Source organism: Chroicocephalus ridibundus, chromosome 6, assembly GCF_963924245.1.
Source record: "Chroicocephalus ridibundus chromosome 6, bChrRid1.1, whole genome shotgun sequence".
NCBI lineage: Eukaryota > Metazoa > Chordata > Aves > Charadriiformes > Laridae > Chroicocephalus > Chroicocephalus ridibundus.
Genome location: NC_086289.1, coordinates 72,808,804 through 72,831,785, shown reverse-complemented (window position 1 = coordinate 72,831,785; position 22,982 = coordinate 72,808,804). Strand labels below are relative to the sequence as shown.

Genomic DNA, 22,982 nt, shown 5'->3' with positions numbered 1-22,982 from the left:
TATGGTTACAGAGCCCCAGATAAATCTCGGCTGACATGGCTCAGTTCCCTGTTGATAACACTCATCCCGCTGACTCCTCCTTTTATATCTATTTTCAACTTTATTTTTCCCTCTTTTAGTTCATTCATACTTCCCTCCCCCTCTGTCCCCAATCACGTTCTTCCAGTTTCCCTTAAGCAGAAGGCAAAACTAATATTTGAGTATAACTCCATGATATCCAGTGAGATATCCAATCAACAAACCTAGTTTTTTCATCTTTTCCAATTAGATGTAAATGCAAACCTAGTTTGTCAGGTATTCTGAAATGAAACATTCTTCTCTTCAGCCATATTAAATTGATGTTTATTTATTTTAAAGCCTCTAAGAACGTCATTTTAATTCTAAAACACTAAAGGACACGATACCAATTTGAGGCCAAAAATCCTATCAGAAATTTTATTATTTTAAACTTTCGTTAAGTGATGCTGATTATTTGTCATCTCACAAAGCTCACTAGTGACAAAACTTTAAATTCTAATGATTCTTTCTTATGTGCTTTTAGTATTATTTATATCCTCCTCTTTGTAAGAGTTACTTGCAAAGATATTTAGTAGCATTAGTCTCTAAAGCATAAAGTCACATTGATCACCCTTTCCTAAGCAGAAAGAGCACTCTGTATTTGCCAGCCTACTTCCTTTAGCTCACTCGGGGTAATTATTCATGCAAATATACATTTACAAATTACAGACTGAGGATAAACTAAACAAAACAAACACAACCGTTCAGCTGTACTGTGACATCTTAAAAAACAAATCATAAGCTACGTATGTACACAGTAAACGATAATGGTGGGATTTAAACCTGGCCTGGAAATTTTCACTGAAATGGCTTTATGTCAGAATCCTGTCCCACTGTGTCAGAACTCAACAAATTCTCAATGCGGGACTGCAGTGACACGGAGGAACGAAAGCAAAACATCTGGAGGTGCAGACTGTCCTCCTTCAACGGCCTTTTCGTCACGTATGGAATCAAACCCAGGCATTCCCTCCTCTAGCAGCTACAGCCATTAAGTCTTTAGAGAGGCTGCCTGTACCTTACAGAAGGTGCCTGGAAGCACTTTATACACGAATCGGTTCTGCAGGCTGCAGCAGGAACTGCCAGCCATTGTAGGGAAGGATCCATCTCTCCATCTCAGCTGGGCAGGAGAATGGAAAAAGCCGTTCAAAGGCTCAACGTGAAAACCAGTGAAACAGCAGTTTGCACCTACGCATCCAGAGAAGGAAAGCAATCTCCTGTCTGAAACCACAGGCCGTAAGAACAACGTCCTGCAAATGCAAACATTGTCTCTCAAAGACAGAATGCGCGTCAACTGAAATGTCACATGGAAGTGCTTTTGATTCTTTCGAAATAAAATGGAAATATTTCATTATAACTATAATACATTTGATATCTTAATTTCCTAGAGAGTAGAGTTTCAACTTAGTTCAACTGCTTCATTTATAGAGTTAGTCTGGCTGTGTTAAAACAGAAATACCTAGAAAATAGCCTTATAACTTCCAGGTTTCTAATTTTTGCCACAATTTTAAACACATTTTGAAACAATACTATTTTCATGGGATGAGAAGCCTGTTTCCACATCAACTCTCATACTAGTGCACGCACAATGTACTGAAATACGTAGGCTGGCTGTATTTCTATGCACGCTTGCTATGCAAACACATAAAAAAAAAAGTTGTTGTTATTCAAGTACATAAATACAGAAAGATAAAATGGCCATCAACCTCAAAGATGCAGATTATCACGCGCATGTACAAGAGGAGGTCACCCACTGCATCGAGAGAACACTTGAACTTGCAGAAATGTCAGTGAGAACACTATTTTCCAGAGTATAATAAATGCTCTTTCACAGAGTGCTCATAGCCCTTGCTTGGCCAAACATCACGCACTTGAACACCACCAGAGAGATGCCCAACCACACAGTGCTGTGAACAAAACCTGAGGGTACAGCGGCATTTTATCAAACCCGGAGAAGCAAACAACCAGTTGTGAAAAGGAAAACGACGTCTTTCCAATCTGATGTGAATTCTCTCATTTTAAGTCGTTACGCAGACGTACAGGTCTCTGAATTACCTCTTCAGAAAAAGGACTGGGGGAAAATACATTCTAAAATTACAAATACGTTTGAATGAAAGGACACGAATGAAAATAGGGAATATACTAGAGCAAGAATGAATTCAAGTGGCCCAAATGATTGAGCAAGACAAAGATAAAGAAGGCTGTATGTACGAACAGCACAGTTCCATGTGATTAAACAAGTACATATTTGCATTTTTCCATCACCTAACATTACAGAAAAAGGACTTATCTTACAAAAGACATGCAGTGTGTGGTTCAGGTAAAATCATACCAGGAAGAAAACCCAGTTCTTTGTTGTTCCAGACTTTCAAATTTTGTTTTTAAAAATGCCCATGATATTTTGGAATTGCCATTTGGTCATTAATTGTGATACTGTATTGTGCACCGCTTAGTCCTCTAAAAGTTTCTATACGGCAGCACCATTTATCTTTTCTTTCAAAAATAACAAACGTTCAAAATATTTTATTTTTATGAAGAACAGCACGGATTGAATGGAAGTTCAGGATAGGGCCCTGCCAGCTCTCCTTGCTATAGCATTATCAGTAGCTCGCCTTTCTCCTAAGTCCTTCCAAAGGTTAGGGTGATGGTTTTCCTGAATTGTGCCAAACTGCACATTCAAATTTAAAATTGTGATCATTTGTCTCTGTTAAGTGTTGGCAGGAACACCACAAAGAATTTGTGAACTTGGTTCCTGTACTCTCAGCAGGAATGGAAAAACCTGGAGATCCGTACAAAAGACCGAAACTGTTTCTTTTTTATAAAAGGGCCCAAGGAATTGTTCACCTTGTACAGCGCCACTCCTTAAACTGTATCTCAAAAGGAAAGACGGAAAAATATTGACATTATCTAAAATGTACAGCAAAGCCTGAAAGGATACCAGAATCTGGACAACTTGATGGGGAAGAAGGAGTAATCTGACCTCTGACACGATACAGCTGATTTCACCGATAATGCAAAAGCTTCTCCATCACTGCAGTTCGGCCAGAGCTCTGGGACTGGACCTGAACAGAGCTTCCCTCATCTCCCACACAGCCTGGAATCCAGGTCAGCCTCCTTACAGCAGAAGAGAAGTGCTCAGAATTATCGTAGCAATAGTACTTTATGGTACAGTTTTCAACAAAAGCAGTTAGGGACATTATTACAGAACTGTCAGTTACTACAGGAGTCTGCACTCAATTCTGTCTCTTCCCTCGTTACAACCTCTCCTCCCCGGGATGCTGAACAACCAACAACGAAACTAGCATCAGGGAAGACAGTATGCGCTCTCATCCGTTCTGATCCGACCAGAAATTTCCTTAACGGTCCACCTTCAAATGGTCCCTTTCCTGAATTTCAACAAACACAAGAGACTAAATTCAACAGACAAGACAAAGAATGCACAACGCTCATCATTAAAAATATTCACTAGTTGTATCATCTACTGAAGAGGCTCCCTCCATACGTCTTCATTTGTTTTTACATTTTTGGTCCCCGCTTTACAAACACTATATTTTGCGAAGAAATTATTTTCATTGTCCGCAGAGAAAAGTTAAAAATTATGAAAGTTTATTTCAGGCAGAGCAACTTTATAGGCATCAAGACAGCAGCCATAAACTCATCAGGGAAAGACCTGAACCGAAAGAGTCAGTGTTACCCATCGGATCCAGAGCCCAACACTGCCCATGCTGATACGATTTCTCAGTCTAGACTTTTAGTTTGTTTCATTACATGAGTGGAATATTTTCTTTTAGCCTTAAGATGTCAAAGTTTTATGGATGAAAGGACAACATGGACAAAGACAGGAAAAAAAAATTCGGAATAAAAATTTTGACTAGAAGAACGATATAGTGATTCTTTTGCAGTAACGCAGTTTCTAGCTTTTCATACTACTTCATCCTCTAAAATACTCCCCAAGTAAAGACCGTGCCTGGCAAGCAGTGACCTGCAGCGGCAGGAACACCTCTCCCGGATGACACCGCAGCAGGAGCTCTCTTGCATGTTTAAGCAGCTTTGCTCTCTAGTAGTGGAAGCCGCTGCCAGACCTCTGCTACCCTCATTCACCTCTGTCTGCCCCTCAAAGCCACCGGTGCCAAGCTGTGAATCTTCCAGGAGACAAGACTAACTCTATACGGCAACATAATTCAGCGGAAGGAAGATAAATTCCTTGAAGCATCTTCTTTCTCACACACACCTACTCTTGGGCCCGTCACAAGCTGGTGATTGATTAGTCACCTTCTCTTTGAACCGCAGAGCGCAGGAACTTAATAAATAATTATGAGAATAGAACTGATGTATCTCATGGCTAATTCACATTAAGGCCCTTTTAATGAATGAGATAAACACAGTAACTAATATTCATTACATGAGGTGTTAGACATGAGATTTATTTGTATTTAGCGGAACACACAGCATATTAGACAGAAAAAACACGGAATGCCTAATTCTAGAAAAAGCTAGAATTCAGCTTTGTTTAGTTTGCACTGATTTTATTTATTTATTATTTATAAAGATAGTTCTTTCCTGGGATTGTAACTGGTGGGCACAGTCAGAAGTGCTGTGTTTCCAACCAGCTTAAAAGTAAAAATCTAAACAAAAGCTTTTTCTCAGGACCTTTTAGTCCAGCCAGAGAACAGGCGCTGGCATTTTGACAGTTCACATACGCACCCAATGCACTTCTGGCAACCGCACCGGGATACCAAATTCAGCCTTACCTATGGTTAGTAACCGCGTCTTTTTAAAATATATTTATTTTATTCTTCTTTACATTTTTAAGAATTCAGTTCTTGTATTTTTATTTTTCTTTTTCAACTAGCTGTATCACAGCTGCAGAGTTTTTCATCCTGCTCTGAAAGGCTTTCAAAGGACATTTGCTTCAAAGGGTTTTCTCAGAGAGGCCGCCTTCACTTTTTGGTCTTTCTTACTATGAAGGCTCCGTGTCCAGGTTTATAGCAGTCCTCAAAGCAGTCTCTAGAGAGGTCCATCCTTTGCTCTTTTACACCAAAATTCTTCAACAAAGAAGTCAGACAAGCCGTTAAAATCTGTCCTTACCAAATTATTCATATCATGGCAGCGTTAGCCTCAACTAGTTCAGATCACATTCAAAACCTGTCACGTACTTTTCTTTTCTAGTAAGAACTTATTTACACTCTTTCAAAGTGGCCATTTTAGAAGATTGTATTTGGACTTCATAGTAGCACTTCTTAACACAGCCAGGAAATCTTCAGACTTGTTTTGGATTTTTCAATGTTACTTTAATTTCAAAATATTAAAAAGATTTTAACAATGAGGAAAAAAAAGAGTCCTGTAGAAAAGCATTCAATAAGCTGATATTGTTATATTAGAAGAAATAAATTTTTAAGATTCAAAAAAATGTTGTCAAATATTGACTGTAAAAGTTATATTGGTAGATAGAGAAAACTCCTGCAGCTTCAAATGATAAGATTTATCACGCTGCATCAAAGATTAAAAATAGTTGGCTCCTGCTTCTTTTCAGCTGCCAGCTCTAATTCACAAGAGACACCACCGTTATTTAGGCTTTTTCTCTACTTTCAAAAATAATCAAGTGCACTATGTCATAAAAGTGATTTGTTCTTTCTTCCTTTTTTTTTTTTTTTTCCTTCCCCCAAATGTATTTTCCTAATTCTATTCCTAGTTTCTAACCCATACTCTCACGGATGACCGAGTGATGCCTGGTACCAGCAGGGTCAGAATCTCACGGCCATGGTCCCAGGTACAGGACGTATAGGCGTCATCTGCCTCCAACTACAGAAGCTTTTGTACTGCTAATGTTCCTTAAAAAGTTTTAGTTCTTGTCCCTCTTCCTCAAAAATAAACTAAAAAATGAGAACAAGCAATAGTTTAATCACTATTGTATTTTATGGTCACTCATAACTATCAGAAAGCTGAGTAGCATTTTAAACAGTTCTTTATATTCTATGTGTGAAACTACATTGTTTTAAACAATGAAGTTATATAAAAGTTTTAGGGACAAGGATTGAGTATTATATAAATACAAAACTTTTTTGTTATTGTTCTCATTATATCAGTTGCAGTTGTTTCTTTTGTTGTTTTTCCCATCCTAGCAATTTTTAAAAAGCTGATAATATTTGCTTTATAGTCTCTCTGTCGGAGGAAATTTTTGCTTTTGTTTTTAGTGCAGGTAAGATTCTTTCAAGGCAGTTTTAAACCTGCAAAATACTGGAGAAATTTAAAAGAAAAAGATCCCTAAAACCCAAACTGAAGAGCTAACAGCAGCTTTTTGCTTGGAATTCCTCCTCCACAGAGGACACTGGTTTTGCAAACTTAAATAGAAAAAACACAGGTATGTTGTTGGTAGGCTCAAATTTACCAAGAAGATGTAAAAGAAATTACAGGGAGCCAATAACATAGCACTACCTAAGCAAAATGTGCCCTGTATTTGGCAGAAACATTTCCCCTTGACTTAAGGTACCTTTGTATTCAGGTTTGCACCAAATACCATTACAAAAAGTGCGCATAAAAGAAGAGTAACTGGGTAGGTATCGACTGAACCGCACAGGTGATTGCAACTTGCCAGGTCTGAATTATACAATAAAATAATTGAAGAGAAAAATATATCCATGCATTTACAGAAGTTACTTCCACTTGCATTCTCTCACAGTGGCTACTAACAGACAGAATTCAACTCTGGTTAAAAATGCTGTAATTCCCATTCATTTCAGTAGGAATTTTACTTGCACTGAAATCTAAATAAAGCCCCAAGTCCATTTCCCAAGTCCTCAATGTTTGCACCCTCCAGTTTTTCCCATGCAATTGGAATATGAATGATGTTTATGGTTCAACATTGCTCCCTTTCAAATATTTTACAGGCCTTGCTGAAAAATGCCTTTAGCTGATTACGCGCGATGGCGTGGAAGCGCTCAGCGCTCTGTTAGATCCGCAGATACCAGGATGCCTCACCTTTTGCTTTCTGTGCATTTGAAAAAAACCACCTCATTTATTATCAATGACGTTATTCCTAAAATGCCATTACTAATATTTAATTATTAAAATATTAGTACAGTTAGTACAGTATTGACTGGCAATTCTAAAACAGCAAAAGGTTTTGCTGCAGAAGCCGTTTGCATCTTTGAAACCCTGCCCTTCGATGACAGAAAAATCTTGCAGCAAAATTAACCAGGCTTTTGTGCATGATGAACTACTATTATTTGTAAGGAACCGTACAACTTTATTTACGAATGGTTATGCGATATGTGCCGGAACACTGACAGGAGGTTCTGCAGGACATCTCTTCAATGATCGTTTTCGTAGTCCTTGACTGCAATTTTAAATTCTATAACCTTCACATTGCATTTCACAGCTTTCTCTATGTAATTATAACGGAGTGGCAGCTATGCTGTAGCTAATGTTGAATGTTGTTTTCTGTTTAAAGGTCAAGTCTATTCTAAAATCCATATTCTTAGTGAGATTGTCTTGAAAATTTGCTGTGCCTACTTGGTATGCAGAGCAGTGGTCTAAATTATGATTATTTGTGGAAGAGGTTTCTGAGAAACTCTTCTATAAATAAAAGATAAATAAAGCTCCTCTAAAATGTCTAAATGTTACAAAAATCGCATGATTCTTCTCATTTGTGTGTATGTGTTATTCAACCTATAGCCCTAACCATCTGCAAACTGATTTCAGTTGCTAGGGATTCATTTTAGCTAGTACACGTATCTTCAGAGAAGGAATTTTAGAAAATGTTAATAAAGATAATAATGAACTAAATTGGCGTGCCTAAAAGAATTAAATGCACACATGTATCAAGATTCCCTCTAGCTTGATATTTTGCACTAATGTGCCATTAAAAATGACGGAAAGACTTAGGGTGAGATGCTGTGATTATTTAATCTGAATTATATGCACTCTCTGCCTTTGGAATCCAACGTGTGCAAGGGAGCATGCTGCAGAAGGCTCCTTTGGCAATTTTGCCTAGGGATAAAAATAACCTGGGAAGATTTTAAAATTTTCTAAAACCAACCCGCTGACACCAATCTTAATTCAGAAATATTGTTAAGGCAATTACCGCTGATTAGCTAGAGTGAAGATAAAAGATAATAAGGGTGCGCTAATCACATTTCCAGCACAATGAAACCGAACCAAATGAAAGAAAGCTGTTGGGTCAAGGATTTCCCCACACATTGTCCCTCCAGGGGGACCCGTAACTTTTGGTGCAGAGCTAGAAATATAGAGAGCTGCAAGTACTGCAAGGAGTTCGTGCTGCAGGACTGTAAAGACCCAGCGGAGAGGGGAGGGGACAGTAGGGCAGACAAGTGGGGAGCCTGCAAGGAGTGGGAAAGATTAGAGGAACAGGTGGTAGAGGAGAGGAAGACTTCCATCTTCATAGAATCACAGAATGGTTTGGGTGGGAAGGGACCTTAAAGACCATCCAGTGCCACCCCCTGCCCTGGGCAGGGACACCTCCCACCAGCCCAGGTTGCTCCAAGCCCCGGCCAGCCTGGCCTTGAACCCCTCCAGGGATGGGGCAGCCACAGCTTCTCTGGGCAACCTGGGCCAGGGGCTCACCACCCTCACAGTGAAAAAATTTCTTCCTAATACCTCATCTAAATCTCCCCTCTTTCAGTTTGAAACCACTACCCCTTGCCCTATCGCTACACTCCCTGCTCAAGAGTCCCTCCCCATCTCTCCTGTAGGACCCCTTTGGGGACTGGAAGGGGCTCGAAGGTCTCCCCAGGGCCTTCTCTTCTCCAGGCTGAAAAACCCCATCTTCCTGCAGAGTGAAGGACCAGGGAAAGAAGAGGCTGGATGGGTAGACGAGACATCTCAGCACAGCCATAAGAAAATGGGGTATCTGCTAAGAAGTGAGCCAGCCCCCTTCCTTGTGAAAGAGGATCTGACAGCAATCTGAGTCACGCTTCCCGTATTCCCATCTTGCCAAGATTGAAGAATGGTGGGAAGATCCCTGAGTGAGCCTAACAGATGGGTTTGTACTTCTTGTATTGCTTCAGGTTGCATTAATCTCTGCGGTGGGTTCTCATTTAGCTGAGAAAATGTCACCAAAACAAATGAACCGGAGCAGGCTGATATGCCATCAACAGATGTAGAGAATCTCTTCTGCATGTTGTAGATAGAGGCAAACAGTCGGCATTCTCACTTGACTGCTCCCTGCAGCCCTTCCAAAACTAATCAAAGATATCACTGGCTGAGTTGGGAGTACAAACGTCTAAAATCAGCAGACACTTTGAACAGAGAAATGGGTAGAATCAGTCAGGGAACATGGACGAAGGCAGGGAAGTGAGGTTATGTAGCAGAGGAGTCCAAGCAGTCAGAGAACAGCGACAGAGGAGGGGTCAAAGTACAAAGGACACGTGGTCAGGTGTTGGGAGAACTACCTCGGAGACGGGGATAATTCATTTCTGTCCACGAAGCCATCAAATCCCTGCCTGCATATGCATTCCCATTTCAAGAACATGCCAGTACTTGTGCTGTTCTTGCACCCTCCCCTGGTTCCTAAATGAAAAGAATATATACGAAAAGGTGGAGGAACAGCAAAGGAACCAACAGGGATTTGGTACATTCAGGAGCCAGTTATTCCTGAAGAGGAAGAAGAGGGTACTGGAGACAATGCCACTATGAGGCAGTGCCACATAACAGAGGACACTAAGTATCTCTGTTTAGAGTATTAAAGCAGATTTAGGATTGTGAAAAGTTCCTTAACACTTCCATAAAGCAGAGAGCGAATAAATTTAAGGTGAAAGGAAGGTGAGAAAACATCAGGTCACACAAGCAGAACTGCAGAGAATCAGGGAATACAAAGTAAATACAAATCTTCATTTTGCTTTAATTAGGCCATCCTTGAATGCTGTCCCAATGCACCAACCATTACATCTGCTAAGATTTTTCTCTTTATGGTTGCTAAAGAACAAGGGAACAGAGCAGACGAACACTGCGACACCAAAACTGAACGCTTGGTTCTTCCTGCGCTGACCTCGGAGACCCTGCTTTAAACCAACCGCCCAGGTGACACGAGCACCACCAGCCCCTGCCACGCTTCCAGCCAGGACGTGTCCTCGCTTACACCTGGCTGCACTCGGGGGATCACCGCCGTGTGCGTTAACAGATGGGCTACAATATGCGCCCACGCTGACACCACTTACCAACGCGGTGCTGAAAGGAGGACGCTGGGTCTCGGGGGGTTCACACACACCTCCTCTTGCTGACGGCTCCGCAGCTCGTCCCTCCACCGGTGACAGCTCTTGGACCACCCCGCGCCACGAAGGCAGGGAGCAGCACATTCAGATTCATCCCACTACACTCACTTGGAGACTGGCTAGACAACACGTTCTGCTTTAACGCATGCATTTGATGCAATGTAATTTCCCTTTATGCACGTGCTCTGCTGGCCAGACTGGCTTTCCGGTTTTCATCAAGCAGACAAAAAGTTTAAACTCTATAAAAAGGTAGCTGATATTTAAGTTTTAATAAAAATATGTCTCACGTATGTCATTTTTTCCTGAGACTGACCTAGTCTACAATGTATTATTTACATAACTGCTCCAATATCTATTTCAAAACCAACTAGACAGTTCTCTCCAGAACTGTAGGCTGCCCTGCTTGTCACCGCGATGGATAAACAGTGTCACCTTTTCAGGGCCTGATGAATTATAGAGAAGTAGTAAAGTGCACCATCCATCACAATGGCACTAAGTAGGTTTCTGAAGTAGATTTCAGATCACAAATGCTCAGATTTTAACTCACAAATGCTGTTTAGACTGTTACCAGAAAGCACAAATTGGACGGCTCATATACAATGGCCATGTGATGAATGGACATGACAGGTGGTCAAAGAAAATGAGTCTCGCTATTCTACAAATAACCTTGTCAACACGAAAGTAGAGCTGTAGCTCTGCTGGTAGCCAGACTGCAGTAACTTAATGGTTTTATTTGCTTGAACTTCCAGCAAATCAAATATACAAATGAGATACAATGAAGCAGCAGTACTGAAGCAATATTAGCAATTCAACCTGATTATGTGACACACAATAGAAATTTTCTACTAAGGATGTGTCACATTTGAAAGAAAATTATTCAGATTATGAGTAGCTGTTACAAGAATACCTTTCTGCAGGAAAACCTCATGATTTTACAATCACAACCCACAGTAAGATATTCAAAATATGCAACTTTTAGTTCCACTACAAGCAATCAAGTCACCCTCTGACGGCTGAACACAGCAACAGCCACCACCTGCTACTTCTCATTTAAAGTTTTTCTACTTCCATTAGTCTAAATAGTCGAGATTGCTGTGTAGGATTGAAAGTGGGGGAGTTTAGATCACTACTGATTTACCCATAGCCTAAACAAAAAAGGAAATTTCCCTTTTAGGCAAAACTCTAGATCTAAGACAATTTGGGTGGACTATTCAAAGAATCAAAGAAAACATCTGAAGTTTTGAGAGGACGGCAGGTATCTCAAAGATCCACCTGTAAAATTGTGCACAGAAAGTCATTCTTCGGCTCAAGCACAAGCGTTGAGCTTTGCCAAAGCCAAGGTACAGCCCTAGTGATGAGTACATACGGTGCGTGGGGTCCTCATTGCTGCAGAGCTCAATCATAGCTAAAACTGCTCGGAAATATAACTGCAAGTGGTATACGTGTTGCTGCTAATAACATCAATGATTCTTCCCGGAACATTTGACTTCCTTTCATCTGATGAATTTGTTAGCAACACATTTATTTTCACGAAATAAATCTCAAAGGCCACAACCACACTTTTCTCTCATTACAGTTACTCTTATTAAGCTACAATGAGAAAATAATATCATACATTGAGTTTTTAAGTGATAAATGTGAGAAGCCAAACCCATTCATTAGTTCTTTTTACTTGCCCATGGAAAAGTTAAAGCCTACATCATGCAGGTTAGGACCTACCCTCACCTACTTCATTTCACTTCTCAACAACAAAATTTAACCTGAAGTTGCTGGGTTGATGGAGCCCTGAACAGAGGCCGTATGGAGATAATGACCGTGAGACCCAATATGGAAAGCAGCATGTAAGGTACACAAAACACAGGAGACGGAGAGAAGTGTCTCTCCCAAAGGAAACAAGAACTCCCTCCCTTCTCCTCTCTGGAAGAAATCCCCCCTTGGACTAAAAAGCTACAATGCTTTTAAGAAAGAGAAGTTGAAACGCGTGGACTTCAGGGTGAGAAACTTAAGGATCTGACTTTCTAGCAACCCTCGTATTTCCTACAGTCCGAAATTTGAAATTAAATTAATAGTCCATGAAATGAGTTAGTTAGCATCACGCAACTTTCCCAATTTTGACTCATTACAAGATTTCCACATGTTATCAACAACATTATGGGCAAACAGTCACAAAAGGAAAATACACTACAGTTGCATTTTACTGTTAGAAACAGTAACTGATAAGCTATAAATACCAAGATATTCACAAAGTATAAAGGGATTTTTAAGAGGTATCCTCCAGACCCAAAGCCATTTGCAAACTGTTCCTGTAGATTCTATTAGTGTTTGAAGTGATGAAAACAAACCAATACTGCTAAAACGATAAAGAAACCAAGATGGGAAAACCTCTGCATCATTGGAAGTAACACACAATATTTTAAAAAGGAGAAAGAAAACAGCAGTGAAAATGCAATTTTTATATTTCAGAAATACGTATTGAGATTTATACTACCTCAGCTAGGAAAGCAAACAGAAATGATGACCCCTCAGTGCACCCCCAATATATCTGGAAAGCAAATACAGGATGGCAGCCAGTGAAGACAGTAAAGAGGATAAAACAAGATAATCCAAGATCTTATTTCACTTGGCAAGTAACAAATCCCAACAGGCAGGATCTTTTCGCTGACAAAACTTCCTAACAAAAGCTACAGTAAGATAAAAATACAAATTGGGGTTTTCAAGAGGAAACAGAGCAGATGTGCCAACTGAGCTGTCACAGAAGAAAGCATGCGAGATCCACGACCATAATTCAGGAGCTCCAGGTGTCAGCCCAGCACTCCTGCAGGTCTCGCTGCAGAAAAGCTCCGCTTACCCTTCCTACAGGCATCCCTCAAACTAGTAGCACTTATACATCAACAAGGAGAAAACGCAGCTGTAAACACAGCTTTCATATTTCTACACCCAAGCAAGAGGTGCTGATTTATAAACTCAGATACTTCAAAAAAAATAAACTCATATGAAGTGTTCTGGTCTGACTGATTTTTAAGTTTGAATTGAGACTGGCCACATCATATTTTACCTAAGTATGTTTATTTTAAGGTTAGACAGTTCACCACGTGTACTTTGCCAGCCAAGTTCAACGAAAGCCGATGTTTTCTAACTCTATTCCACCACAAATGACAGAGACAAATGGTTATATTACCTCAAGAGTTCCTTTGGCAGAGTAAGCTGCGTACGAGTACAGGAGGTCTTGGCTATGAAGCGTTTTGGTCTCTCTGCTGCACTGTTGTCCACTAGGATAAAAGCATTCACCGCCGTTTTTCAGAGTTACTGTGTTTGAAGAAGAGCCCGGTAGGTCAAGCAAAACAGAGTAATTTACCAGCCGGACATCTGCGAGGCCTTGGGAAGTCCACTGAAGCAGAAGTTTCATTGCAATGTCTACATCATCTTCTCTAGGGAACTGTAACAAATCTCTGGGAAAATAAAAAAAAACACAAGTAAGGACAGTTTTAGTTTATCTCCCACCAAGACACTTCTACCTTAATATGCATCAGCCCATAATTTTATTCACAATGTATCATCAAACATGCAGGGAGGGGGGGAAATAAAAAATAATCACCCTTTTTTTCTTTTTTCCGAACAATTTCTTACCAAACGTGAGACAAAAGCAACTGCTTCCCAGGAAATAAAATAAGGGCAAAAAATGTTTATAGGAAACATATCCAATCAGAACATAAAGAATCCTGCAGAAATTATCACAGTAAATGCTTGAAAATTCACCTCTCTGGTGCTGATCAAGTTTCTGATAGAGCATCAATTTAACCAGCCGTTGAATATGAAGTACGCAATCTGAAGTAACATTTCAGCGACTTCAGGGAGTGCACAATGCTGAAAATTAGTAGTAATTATACGTTTGGCGTAAATTCATCAAGTAAAGCAAATTTGCTAAACAGAATGAAACCGTTCCCCAAAATATACTGCTGTCAGAGAGTTTTCCTCAGGTTTCCTCCCTGCACTGAAGGAGTACCTGAGCCAACAGCTTGGCAAGCATACGACATGAGCCTGGAAATTATGTTGGCAGCATCCACCTGATGTGCCAATGGAGCCCTCCGATGGGTTGGTCTGGGCTTGTATCACTGGGTTTGTGCCACAGTTCAACACCTGCGACCAGATGGGCCATAGGATGAAAACGGCGACGGCACTGAAAGACCACCCTCCTCCCAGCAAATGCCAAACGACACGAGATGTAGAGTATTTTAAAGATAACTTTAGAGGACAGACGTGCTGAAGGGACAAGTTAGGTAGGTAAGCAAAGCAGGGCAGAAATGAAAAGCACCGTTATCCAAATAAAAAGCACTATCCAAATGCAGTAGAAAAAACTCATGGAATATTTGCTGTATTTTGTGAGGATTTTCTTTTTTCGATTCTTTTTTTTTTTTTTTTTTTTTTTTTTTTTTTTTTTTTTTTTGTGTGTGTCTGTGAAGCTGTCAGGACTGAGAAACAAGACTAAGGATCACAGAGGTACTGACTTCCAAGCACAGAGATACTGACACTGCCTGAAAACTCTTGTTCACAACCTTCTCTTCACAAAAAGGCCAATTATATTCAGATGCTTTAGGGCCCTTAGCAGAACCTTAAAAAAATACCCTGGCTGGCTTGCACACATCAAAAGCCATGGCTGAATAACACATAGTCATTTTAAAACCATTATTGCAAGCGATAGGTGTTTGAGAATCCCACCAAGTGGTTGGCAGGCACCCCCGTCACTCGGAACCCAGCTGCGACGCCGCAGGCGGAAGGTGCCCGTACTCGGTGCTCCCATCGGTGCCTGCACTAACCCCAGGGAGAACTCCACCAAGCAAAGCTTATGACAGAAAGCAAGCATGAAGACTCCCTTCTCCACCCCAACAGACCTTTAAAAGAATATTTACTGCCTAGATAACAGCAAAACCTTAAAGAGGCAAACAGTGAAGTTATAACGCCTATTATAGCCTAGAAACGGCTGAAAAATGGTATACTACATTCAAACGTCTAATGCCCATCCTCACATTATATGGGTGAAATAAATATTCCAACATCCAAAGGATTCAAAAAATATGCAAAAAATCTCTGTTTAAAGAAAGATGTTGTATCCCAGGCCACACTGCGACGGCAAGGTGACTCGCGTACAAAGTTCAGTATCTTTACAAGAACACTGGACTTATGTTGAGGACTTCAGAGACCCTGTCAGGAGGAATAACCGTCTTACAGATTTAATCTTTTTAAATGACCTGAAATAAGTCTTCAAGCAGTCTACACAAACCAGACGAGTTAATCCAATCTGTAGTATATTACAAGTTTCCAATTTCATCTCCTGTGCCTGCTAATGTAATGACATAAACTTGGGCACTGCAGAAATGCGGAAAGTTGCTTGATTAACACAATCATTAACACAATATCTGCATTTCCCTCAGGTGATAGAAACATTAATAGAATAAATAATTGAAGAAACTTATCCCAGGCCAATAAGGTTATGGCACATTGCAACAAGAAGTATTCAGTTTCAATAAAAGGAATTAAACATTAAAAGAAGAAAACACAATAAGCAAATTGCTCCCTTAGTAATAGAAGTATAGTTACTTTCCACATCATAATTAAATAAGCATGTCTTGCAAACTTTTGTGACAACCTGATTCAGTTAAAGAAATGAGCACACTCACTATGTACTCCATAACGTCTTTACAGCACGTTAAAATCAAATTGCACATTATGACCACACGTTATATTACAATATATCAGCACATATTAGACTACTCTGATAAACCTTATGAATGTCATCACCAAGGGGTTTTTTTGCAGATTTCTTGCAATCACTGAATTGCACTTGTCTTTGATATAATTCTGCTGACTGCATGGACTTAAAAGTCAGAGGTAAATTGACTCATTATTTTTATTACATACTAGTTGGATAATAAGTACATCACATAAAAATAGCAGTTCCTAAACCCTATCAAAATCATAAAAGTGCAAAGTTTGGCAGGTTGTCCTGGAAAAATCCCAACACTTCACATGTACTTCAGAGTCCTTCTCTACAAATTGCCCATTAACTCACTTCCTAAAACTTCCAGGGCACCGAGATCCACAGTTGTAAGATTTAAATGGTGGAAAGACACAGGCCCTCGGGCTGATTGTGTTTCTCACTTTTGCAAGCGGCTGCATTCTCAGTAGGAATCGATAGCAACGCGATTGCCAATTTCCATTCACAATGCTGCCTTTAATAACGTCAGCCAAATTTTTTATTCCCTTACTCATATTAAAAAGATACTTTGCTCAGCTACTTGTTCAGGTTCAGTCAATGGGAATAAACACAAAGTTCACGGGCACATCTCAGTTGCTGTAAATCTGCATAATTTATTGCAGTGGAGCCACCACAGACTTAAGATTTGGTCTCAAGTGAGAATCAACATTAATAAATATAACAATAAGAGTCTGAATAATACTGTGACTTTATCGGATGGCTCTCAAAGAGCTTTCCGCAAGTTACTTGCCTTTACTTTCTAATATAGATCAGAAATTGAACTAACGTACATCAGGAACAGCACATAAACTTGTTTCATGGGTATTTTGCTCCATCTCAAATCTGCTTGGTTCCTAAACTAAAAAACACAGATAAAATTGCGCTTAAAACTCAGAAAACGTACCCTACTTCACTTGAGTAAGGAAAAGTTTTCCCATTTTGATATGATAACAAGATCAAGAAAATGTTTATGAAGACGCATTCTTACATTTTGTGTGTAACCTAGAAGTCTAAGTCGTGTTTTGCTGCCTGACCAGCTCAACGTCCTGGCCAGCAAAGGGCAGCAGACCACAACTTCTTCAGGTTCGTAGTTCTAAAACTAGGAAAATAATTTGAAATAAGACAAAGATACATCTGTCATAAAGCAGCTTCAAAAGACCAATCTTTAACTGATGATTATAAAAGACAAATGAACACAAACACACACACAAAATACCGACATTTAATTTTCAAATTGGTAGCCATGGGGAACATGGAACTGAAGCAGCTCAATGGAAAGCCATCTGCTAGAACAGGACTTTTTTCGACACAGTTTGCTGAAGACCAGAACAAGGTATTGCTACATAGCCAGCTGCTCATTGCTGGTGACGCACTGGGACACTGCGAAACACAGCTCAGAGGATACTGAAAAATTACAATAGGTCACTCTAACAATGCAAGGATGGAATAATTTAACTGTATGACCCAATTCCTTATTGGACAATCCTATCAAACTGCTACAACCCACCCCCCAAAACAAATCTAAAACTGCAGTGGGGTTCTACAGATTTAACCTTAAAAATCTACAGGGATAATATTTTCCCTCAAATATGAAGAGCTTAAGGGTGGTTTGTTTGGGGTTTTTTTCTTCAAATATTTAATGTCTGTACTGCAATGAGAATGGGAAATGGCCTACGCTTCATGGCCTATTAAAAAAAAAAAAAAAATTAATTTCAAGTCCAGTTTTGTGGAGTTCGAATTTTACCTAATTTCCTTATTCCCAAATTTTGACTGTAGATTTTTACTCTCAGTTTTCTTCCAGTTCAATAGAATTGTTGCTAAAGCAATTACTGGAATTTTAGGTAAGAACTAAGAACAAATACAATTTGGGAATTTTTATGGGCCAATTTTTCAGCTGGCTAGTTGTTTTCAAATTTTGAGAGTCGCAACGACAATATCTTTTTGTAAAGCTACATCAGATCATGGCGTTATCTCGCCTAATATGCCGTTTCCAACAGTAGCTGGTAGCAGATAATCAAAAGATAACGCAAGAAACGCATCATATGGGCTTATTATATTTATAGACTTGCATGCATATGTCTCTCTTCCTACCCACAAACTTCGTCCAGGCTGAGTTTTAAGTATGTTTACACACGTTGAGGATTTTAGAACTCGTCTCAGTCCATTAAGAGCCAAGACGCGGCAGCTCCAGCAGCGCTGGGCGAGCGCACAGGACTGGCACTCACCAACTGCTCAGCATATGCACAAGTATTTTTCACAGTTGCAGACAGAGTATTTATGTGTATCCACCACATACAGCGTGTACCCACAGCAAACTCAATGCGGTCAGGAAATACCACCTGCCCAAGCCACATCTGCCTAGGTTTTAATTACATGTTCCTGTTAATTAGGGTGCTCAACTGGCTGGTGTCCAACCTGCCCGATTGGATTGCCCGTGGTCTGGACTGACTGACGCAAGTCTGCTGCTTCCAAAAGAAAGAAAAATAAAAATCCAAGTCCAAGAGAGGATATTTATCAGGAGGTTAGAATACAAGAGAGAAACATTCTCGTGGTGTAAACAGTTGACTACACACAGCTTAGTGCAGGATGGGATCCAGGACCACTTCAGACTCTTCAGGTTACATTGGAAAGGCCTCCAGACAGAGGCCTCCTCCACTGCTCCAGACAGCAGATCCACGACATGTCCTTTGTCACGTCTGCCATCACCCTCTATGCACTCTGGATATTCTGGGCACACTTTTAGCACTGATATTAATGTCAATTTTGTGAGTCACGGGTCACAAGAAATCTGCTACTGTGTTTATTCTCGTCACACGATGACCATAGTAACGACCAAAAATAATGGGTTAGTCTATGCAGATATGCTTCCTAAATCATAAACAAACAAAATAATACTGACCTACAGCACAAAAGCAATGGAAAGCTTTGGTTAAACATAACGTTTGGACAGTAGATGTGGGTCAGCCATTATATGACATGGTGCTGCTTCTTCCATTTGCCTGGTTTTTGGCCAGCCAGTCTCTTCACCCGCAGCAGCCTCTCCGCTGGAGATGGACCTCTCATGGGAGGCAGGGCTTTTTGCCAGTCCTACGCTGTCACCCAGTTCTGCCTGACAGAAACATTTATATGTGGCTCATCAGAACAAAGTCGTGACCGCATGGTCTGTCCTAACGACGGGAAAGCTAAAACCCCATTCATTCCCGGGTAACAACATAGCACTTTTGCTATCAAAGGGAGCATTTACAGATCTGCACGTGCGTATCTCTACGAATGCTACATAGTGCCGAAAATACAGATATAATGCTACTAACATACAGGAGTATGATTTATGACAGCTTTTACTTTTCACAGACACAGAATAAATGTAATTCATGAAACCATAAAAAGTACGTAGCATCAGATAGCAGAACACTGGCTCTAGATTTGGTCACAATTCTCTAGCAGAAAAATGCTTTTGAACTTTTTCTTTTAAAAAAAAACCCAACACTTTATGTGCAGTATGGCTTTGGGTTTTTTTGATAAAAAGGGACTTGAGTCGTCTATTCAGAAAATTATACATAAGCAGACACAAGAGTACTTTTAAACAAAACTTCATCGCTTTTTTGTTTAGGTCCACCCGGGTATTAGACATTCGCAGAGGTACCTGACCATACGTACTCTCTCCCGTCACAGTATAATTATATGCACGACAGCTTCAGGCCAAACCTCTCATTTTCCTGACAAGTTCTTTGTCATGGGATGGAAGAACACCCTCAGATCTCAGCCCATGCTGACTTCCAAGCTTAGTCATTTTTTACATTATGTTTTTTGGGTTTTTTCCGCTACAGGACGACCAGGCAGATTGCTACTACCCACCACATCAGACAGTGAAACGCCTTTTATATTTTTTAAATAAAACTAATGGGGATAGTTCAAATCTCATTGCCACCATCAGGATACAAGCCAAGCTTGCATTCAAGGCAGATGGTGGAAGGCATTGAAAAATGACTGATTCTCTCACTCTGATTCCACAGTTTATTGGAAAACCAGCAATTCATTGTTCCTCTACACTAAACATTGCAAAGTCATAAATTTGCCATAGGTGAGATTTCCAAAGCTTTCTAAGAGATTTGTACGTCAGTTTTCATGACATCTAGTCAGCACCCAGATCTTCCAAATACTTCAGAACATGAGAATGCCAATATGAGTTCCAACAAGGGTCTATTAAATGATTACCCAGAAGAGGGTAAAAGCAGGGAAAGCACACGCTAAATCCCTCAAGTACTCTTCTAGTCTATTTTAAGCTTAGAAGATTTTTGGAAAAAAAAAATCGATCGCTCTGAATACCTGTGACTTCTTAGAGAGTATTTACCTTACTTTTCAGCAATAACGTGCCACTGAAAACTGCAAAAGGCTCTTTCAGATCTATTCGTTTAATAAACAACAATTCTTGCAATTACACAATCTTTTATTGTGGAAACAAACACCCTTGGTAAACCCTGATGCCTCGCCTACTCTAGCATCAGACACAGAAACAACATAATAGTATTTTAAAACAGTGTTAACTTAACAGTACACTCTAAATGTTCACTCAGAGTTGAAGAGTCCAACACGTTTTAATGGTCTACTAATGGAAAACTACTAATTACTTCTTATTACTGATGAAGGAAAAATTGTTGAAAACATACTGAATGATGTAAGTGCAGTAACTGAAGCAGTCATATGACTTACGAGCTAATCTAATGAGTCAAACTCTGTCACGAGACAGTGCGCGTGGCCAAATCCACCAACAAATCATCAACTGACATTTCTATAAATCACCTCAATAAATCCAAGGCGTCCACGCTTTGAAAGATCTGTCAAGAAGCAAGCCATCTGCACACACATTATGTTCAAAAAAGAAGCCCAGTACATGTTCTCTGTGTAGAAGTTATCTGAGTTTATAACTGTTCTGAATCCTTTTACTCTGATTTTCAGCAATTATTGATATTTTAAGTCACAATTTCAGATGCAACTGTAAGTATGAATTGCATCCCAGCATAAGGAAGGTTCTTATTTCATTCTCCTGTGTGTATGGTCTTCCAAAGCAATATAGTGAACAATCTCAATATTTCATGAATCGGCATAAAAATCCCTCATCTAAGGTCCAAAAAATGTTGCATTGTGCACAAGCATTTGAGTCCAGAAATTGCTGGGCAAAGAACTGAAAAATTTAGTTACTTCAGACCCTTTGCAAGTCAGCCAAAGACTTTGAACATATGCAAAATGCATTACCTGGGTTGTAAATTTGATAGAAACTGTTCTGAATACACCAGATTTTGAAAAATAAAGACCTTCTTAATACAATTTTTATTTGCAGTATAGAAAATGGATGGCAAAAGATCAATGTTACCGCAGTACTTTGTGAATGAATTGGCTTATCAACAGAGCACAAAAGTACAGTAAAAAGCATTGGCCAAAGTGAAGGTTGTTTAAATGTGTTAATTTGCAATGGACTATGAGCATATGTAATCAGGTGAAGTTCTGCTATCATGCAATAGCTTGTTAAATTATTGCTATTTGATCGCTTACAATCATGCAGGCGAAATCTGAAAGGCACTTGACTTTGATATTAAACCAGATGCCCAAGAAATTAAAACCATAAAACTGTGTAAGTTCTTGAAAATGTTTAGAATAAGCAAATCGCTCGAGGGCAGACAGGTAGGTAACGACAGAGCCAGGAACAGAAACCAGATTGCCCGATTCACACTCACGGGTTTCAGTTCTCAAAGCATCCTACACTTTATTTAAAATCATCCTTTTTTAAAATTATTTTTTTATTTTAAAGGACTCGCTTTTCTGTTACATACACCTTGCTTAACTATCCAGTGTAGAGACAGATGAGAATGTCATTTAGCATTTCTTCCCCATCATTCTGGAGACGTATTAAAAATAAAAAAAGAAAAAACAACAAAGATTGTAGTCACTATCCGTTTTCAGAATAGTTAATGAACCACAGAAACCTCAATATGGAGAACGAAAGCTCCAGACCCTCAAACAGGCCATTTTTCAAAATCCCAAAGACTGTTAATTCCAGATGGAGAGGAGAGAGGAGACACCTTGTACATTGTGCACTTCAGCCCAGAAGTCGTTGCCATGATTCATTGTTCCCTTTGGTTACAAGAGGGTTTAGGTGAAAGCGAGCAAATCTTCCGAACACTGAGCTCTCAGTCTTCAAATACACACCACAAACAGGACTGACCTACTCCTTCACACATTTCTTCTTTCTAATACAGAAAACTGTTTTCAACAGATGAACTGTTTTTAAAAAAAGTTCTTTCCAAATATATACAGAACGGAGATATCTACACAAGAAACCTCTTTTTTTTTTTCTTCATTAAACAATCTCTTGTTTGCAAGAGGATCTCTCAAAACGACGCCATTTTCTTTCCAAATCAACAATATCACCACCACTATTTTTTTCTTATTAACTTCTAGAGTTGCTAAATTTCAGCCACAAGAGATGGGTCTTCCTCTGTGGTGTCCAGGATTGTGTGTGTGTGTGTGTGTGTGTGTGTATAACATCACAATCTATATCTTTGTGCAATTTATCTAAAGTATTTTAGATACATTTGTACTATGTCCAAAGATATGGCAGTGCTCTGTATGATTTAATCTCAACTTTTATCTTGGCCATACAAAGATATCTTAGCCTCTGTTTTAAATACAGCTAAGGGAATATAATTGCCTTCAAAGTTTACAGGTCTAATTATTTAACAAAGGGATTTACTACTATTTTCTCCTAATGCAAGAACCGAACCAGGTCCCAAGCTCCAAACAACTGTGCCCTGCATTTTCCAACAGGTTAGGATGCCGAGGGCAATGCCGAGGACGGTAAAAAAAAAACATTAAAAACAATCCCCCACCTTGAAAATGTTTGCGTATAACCCTGCATTCACAGGCAGAGCACTGACCCAGCGGAACTTCAC

The 22,982-nt window shown here is 39.7% G+C and overlaps 1 protein-coding gene across 4 annotated transcripts in view; it reads right to left on the bottom strand.

Moving 5' to 3' along the window:
• NAALADL2 (N-acetylated alpha-linked acidic dipeptidase like 2) overlaps positions 1 to 22,982 on the bottom strand; it is a 477,589-nt gene that overhangs the window by 211,411 nt on the left and 243,196 nt on the right. For all 4 annotated transcript variants that reach the window (XM_063339333.1, XM_063339332.1, XM_063339330.1 and 1 more), the window contains one exon: positions 13,462 to 13,732. In XM_063339333.1, the coding sequence (XP_063195403.1) occupies positions 13,462 to 13,732 (271 nt within the window). The remainder of the gene's footprint in view (positions 1 to 13,461; positions 13,733 to 22,982) is intronic.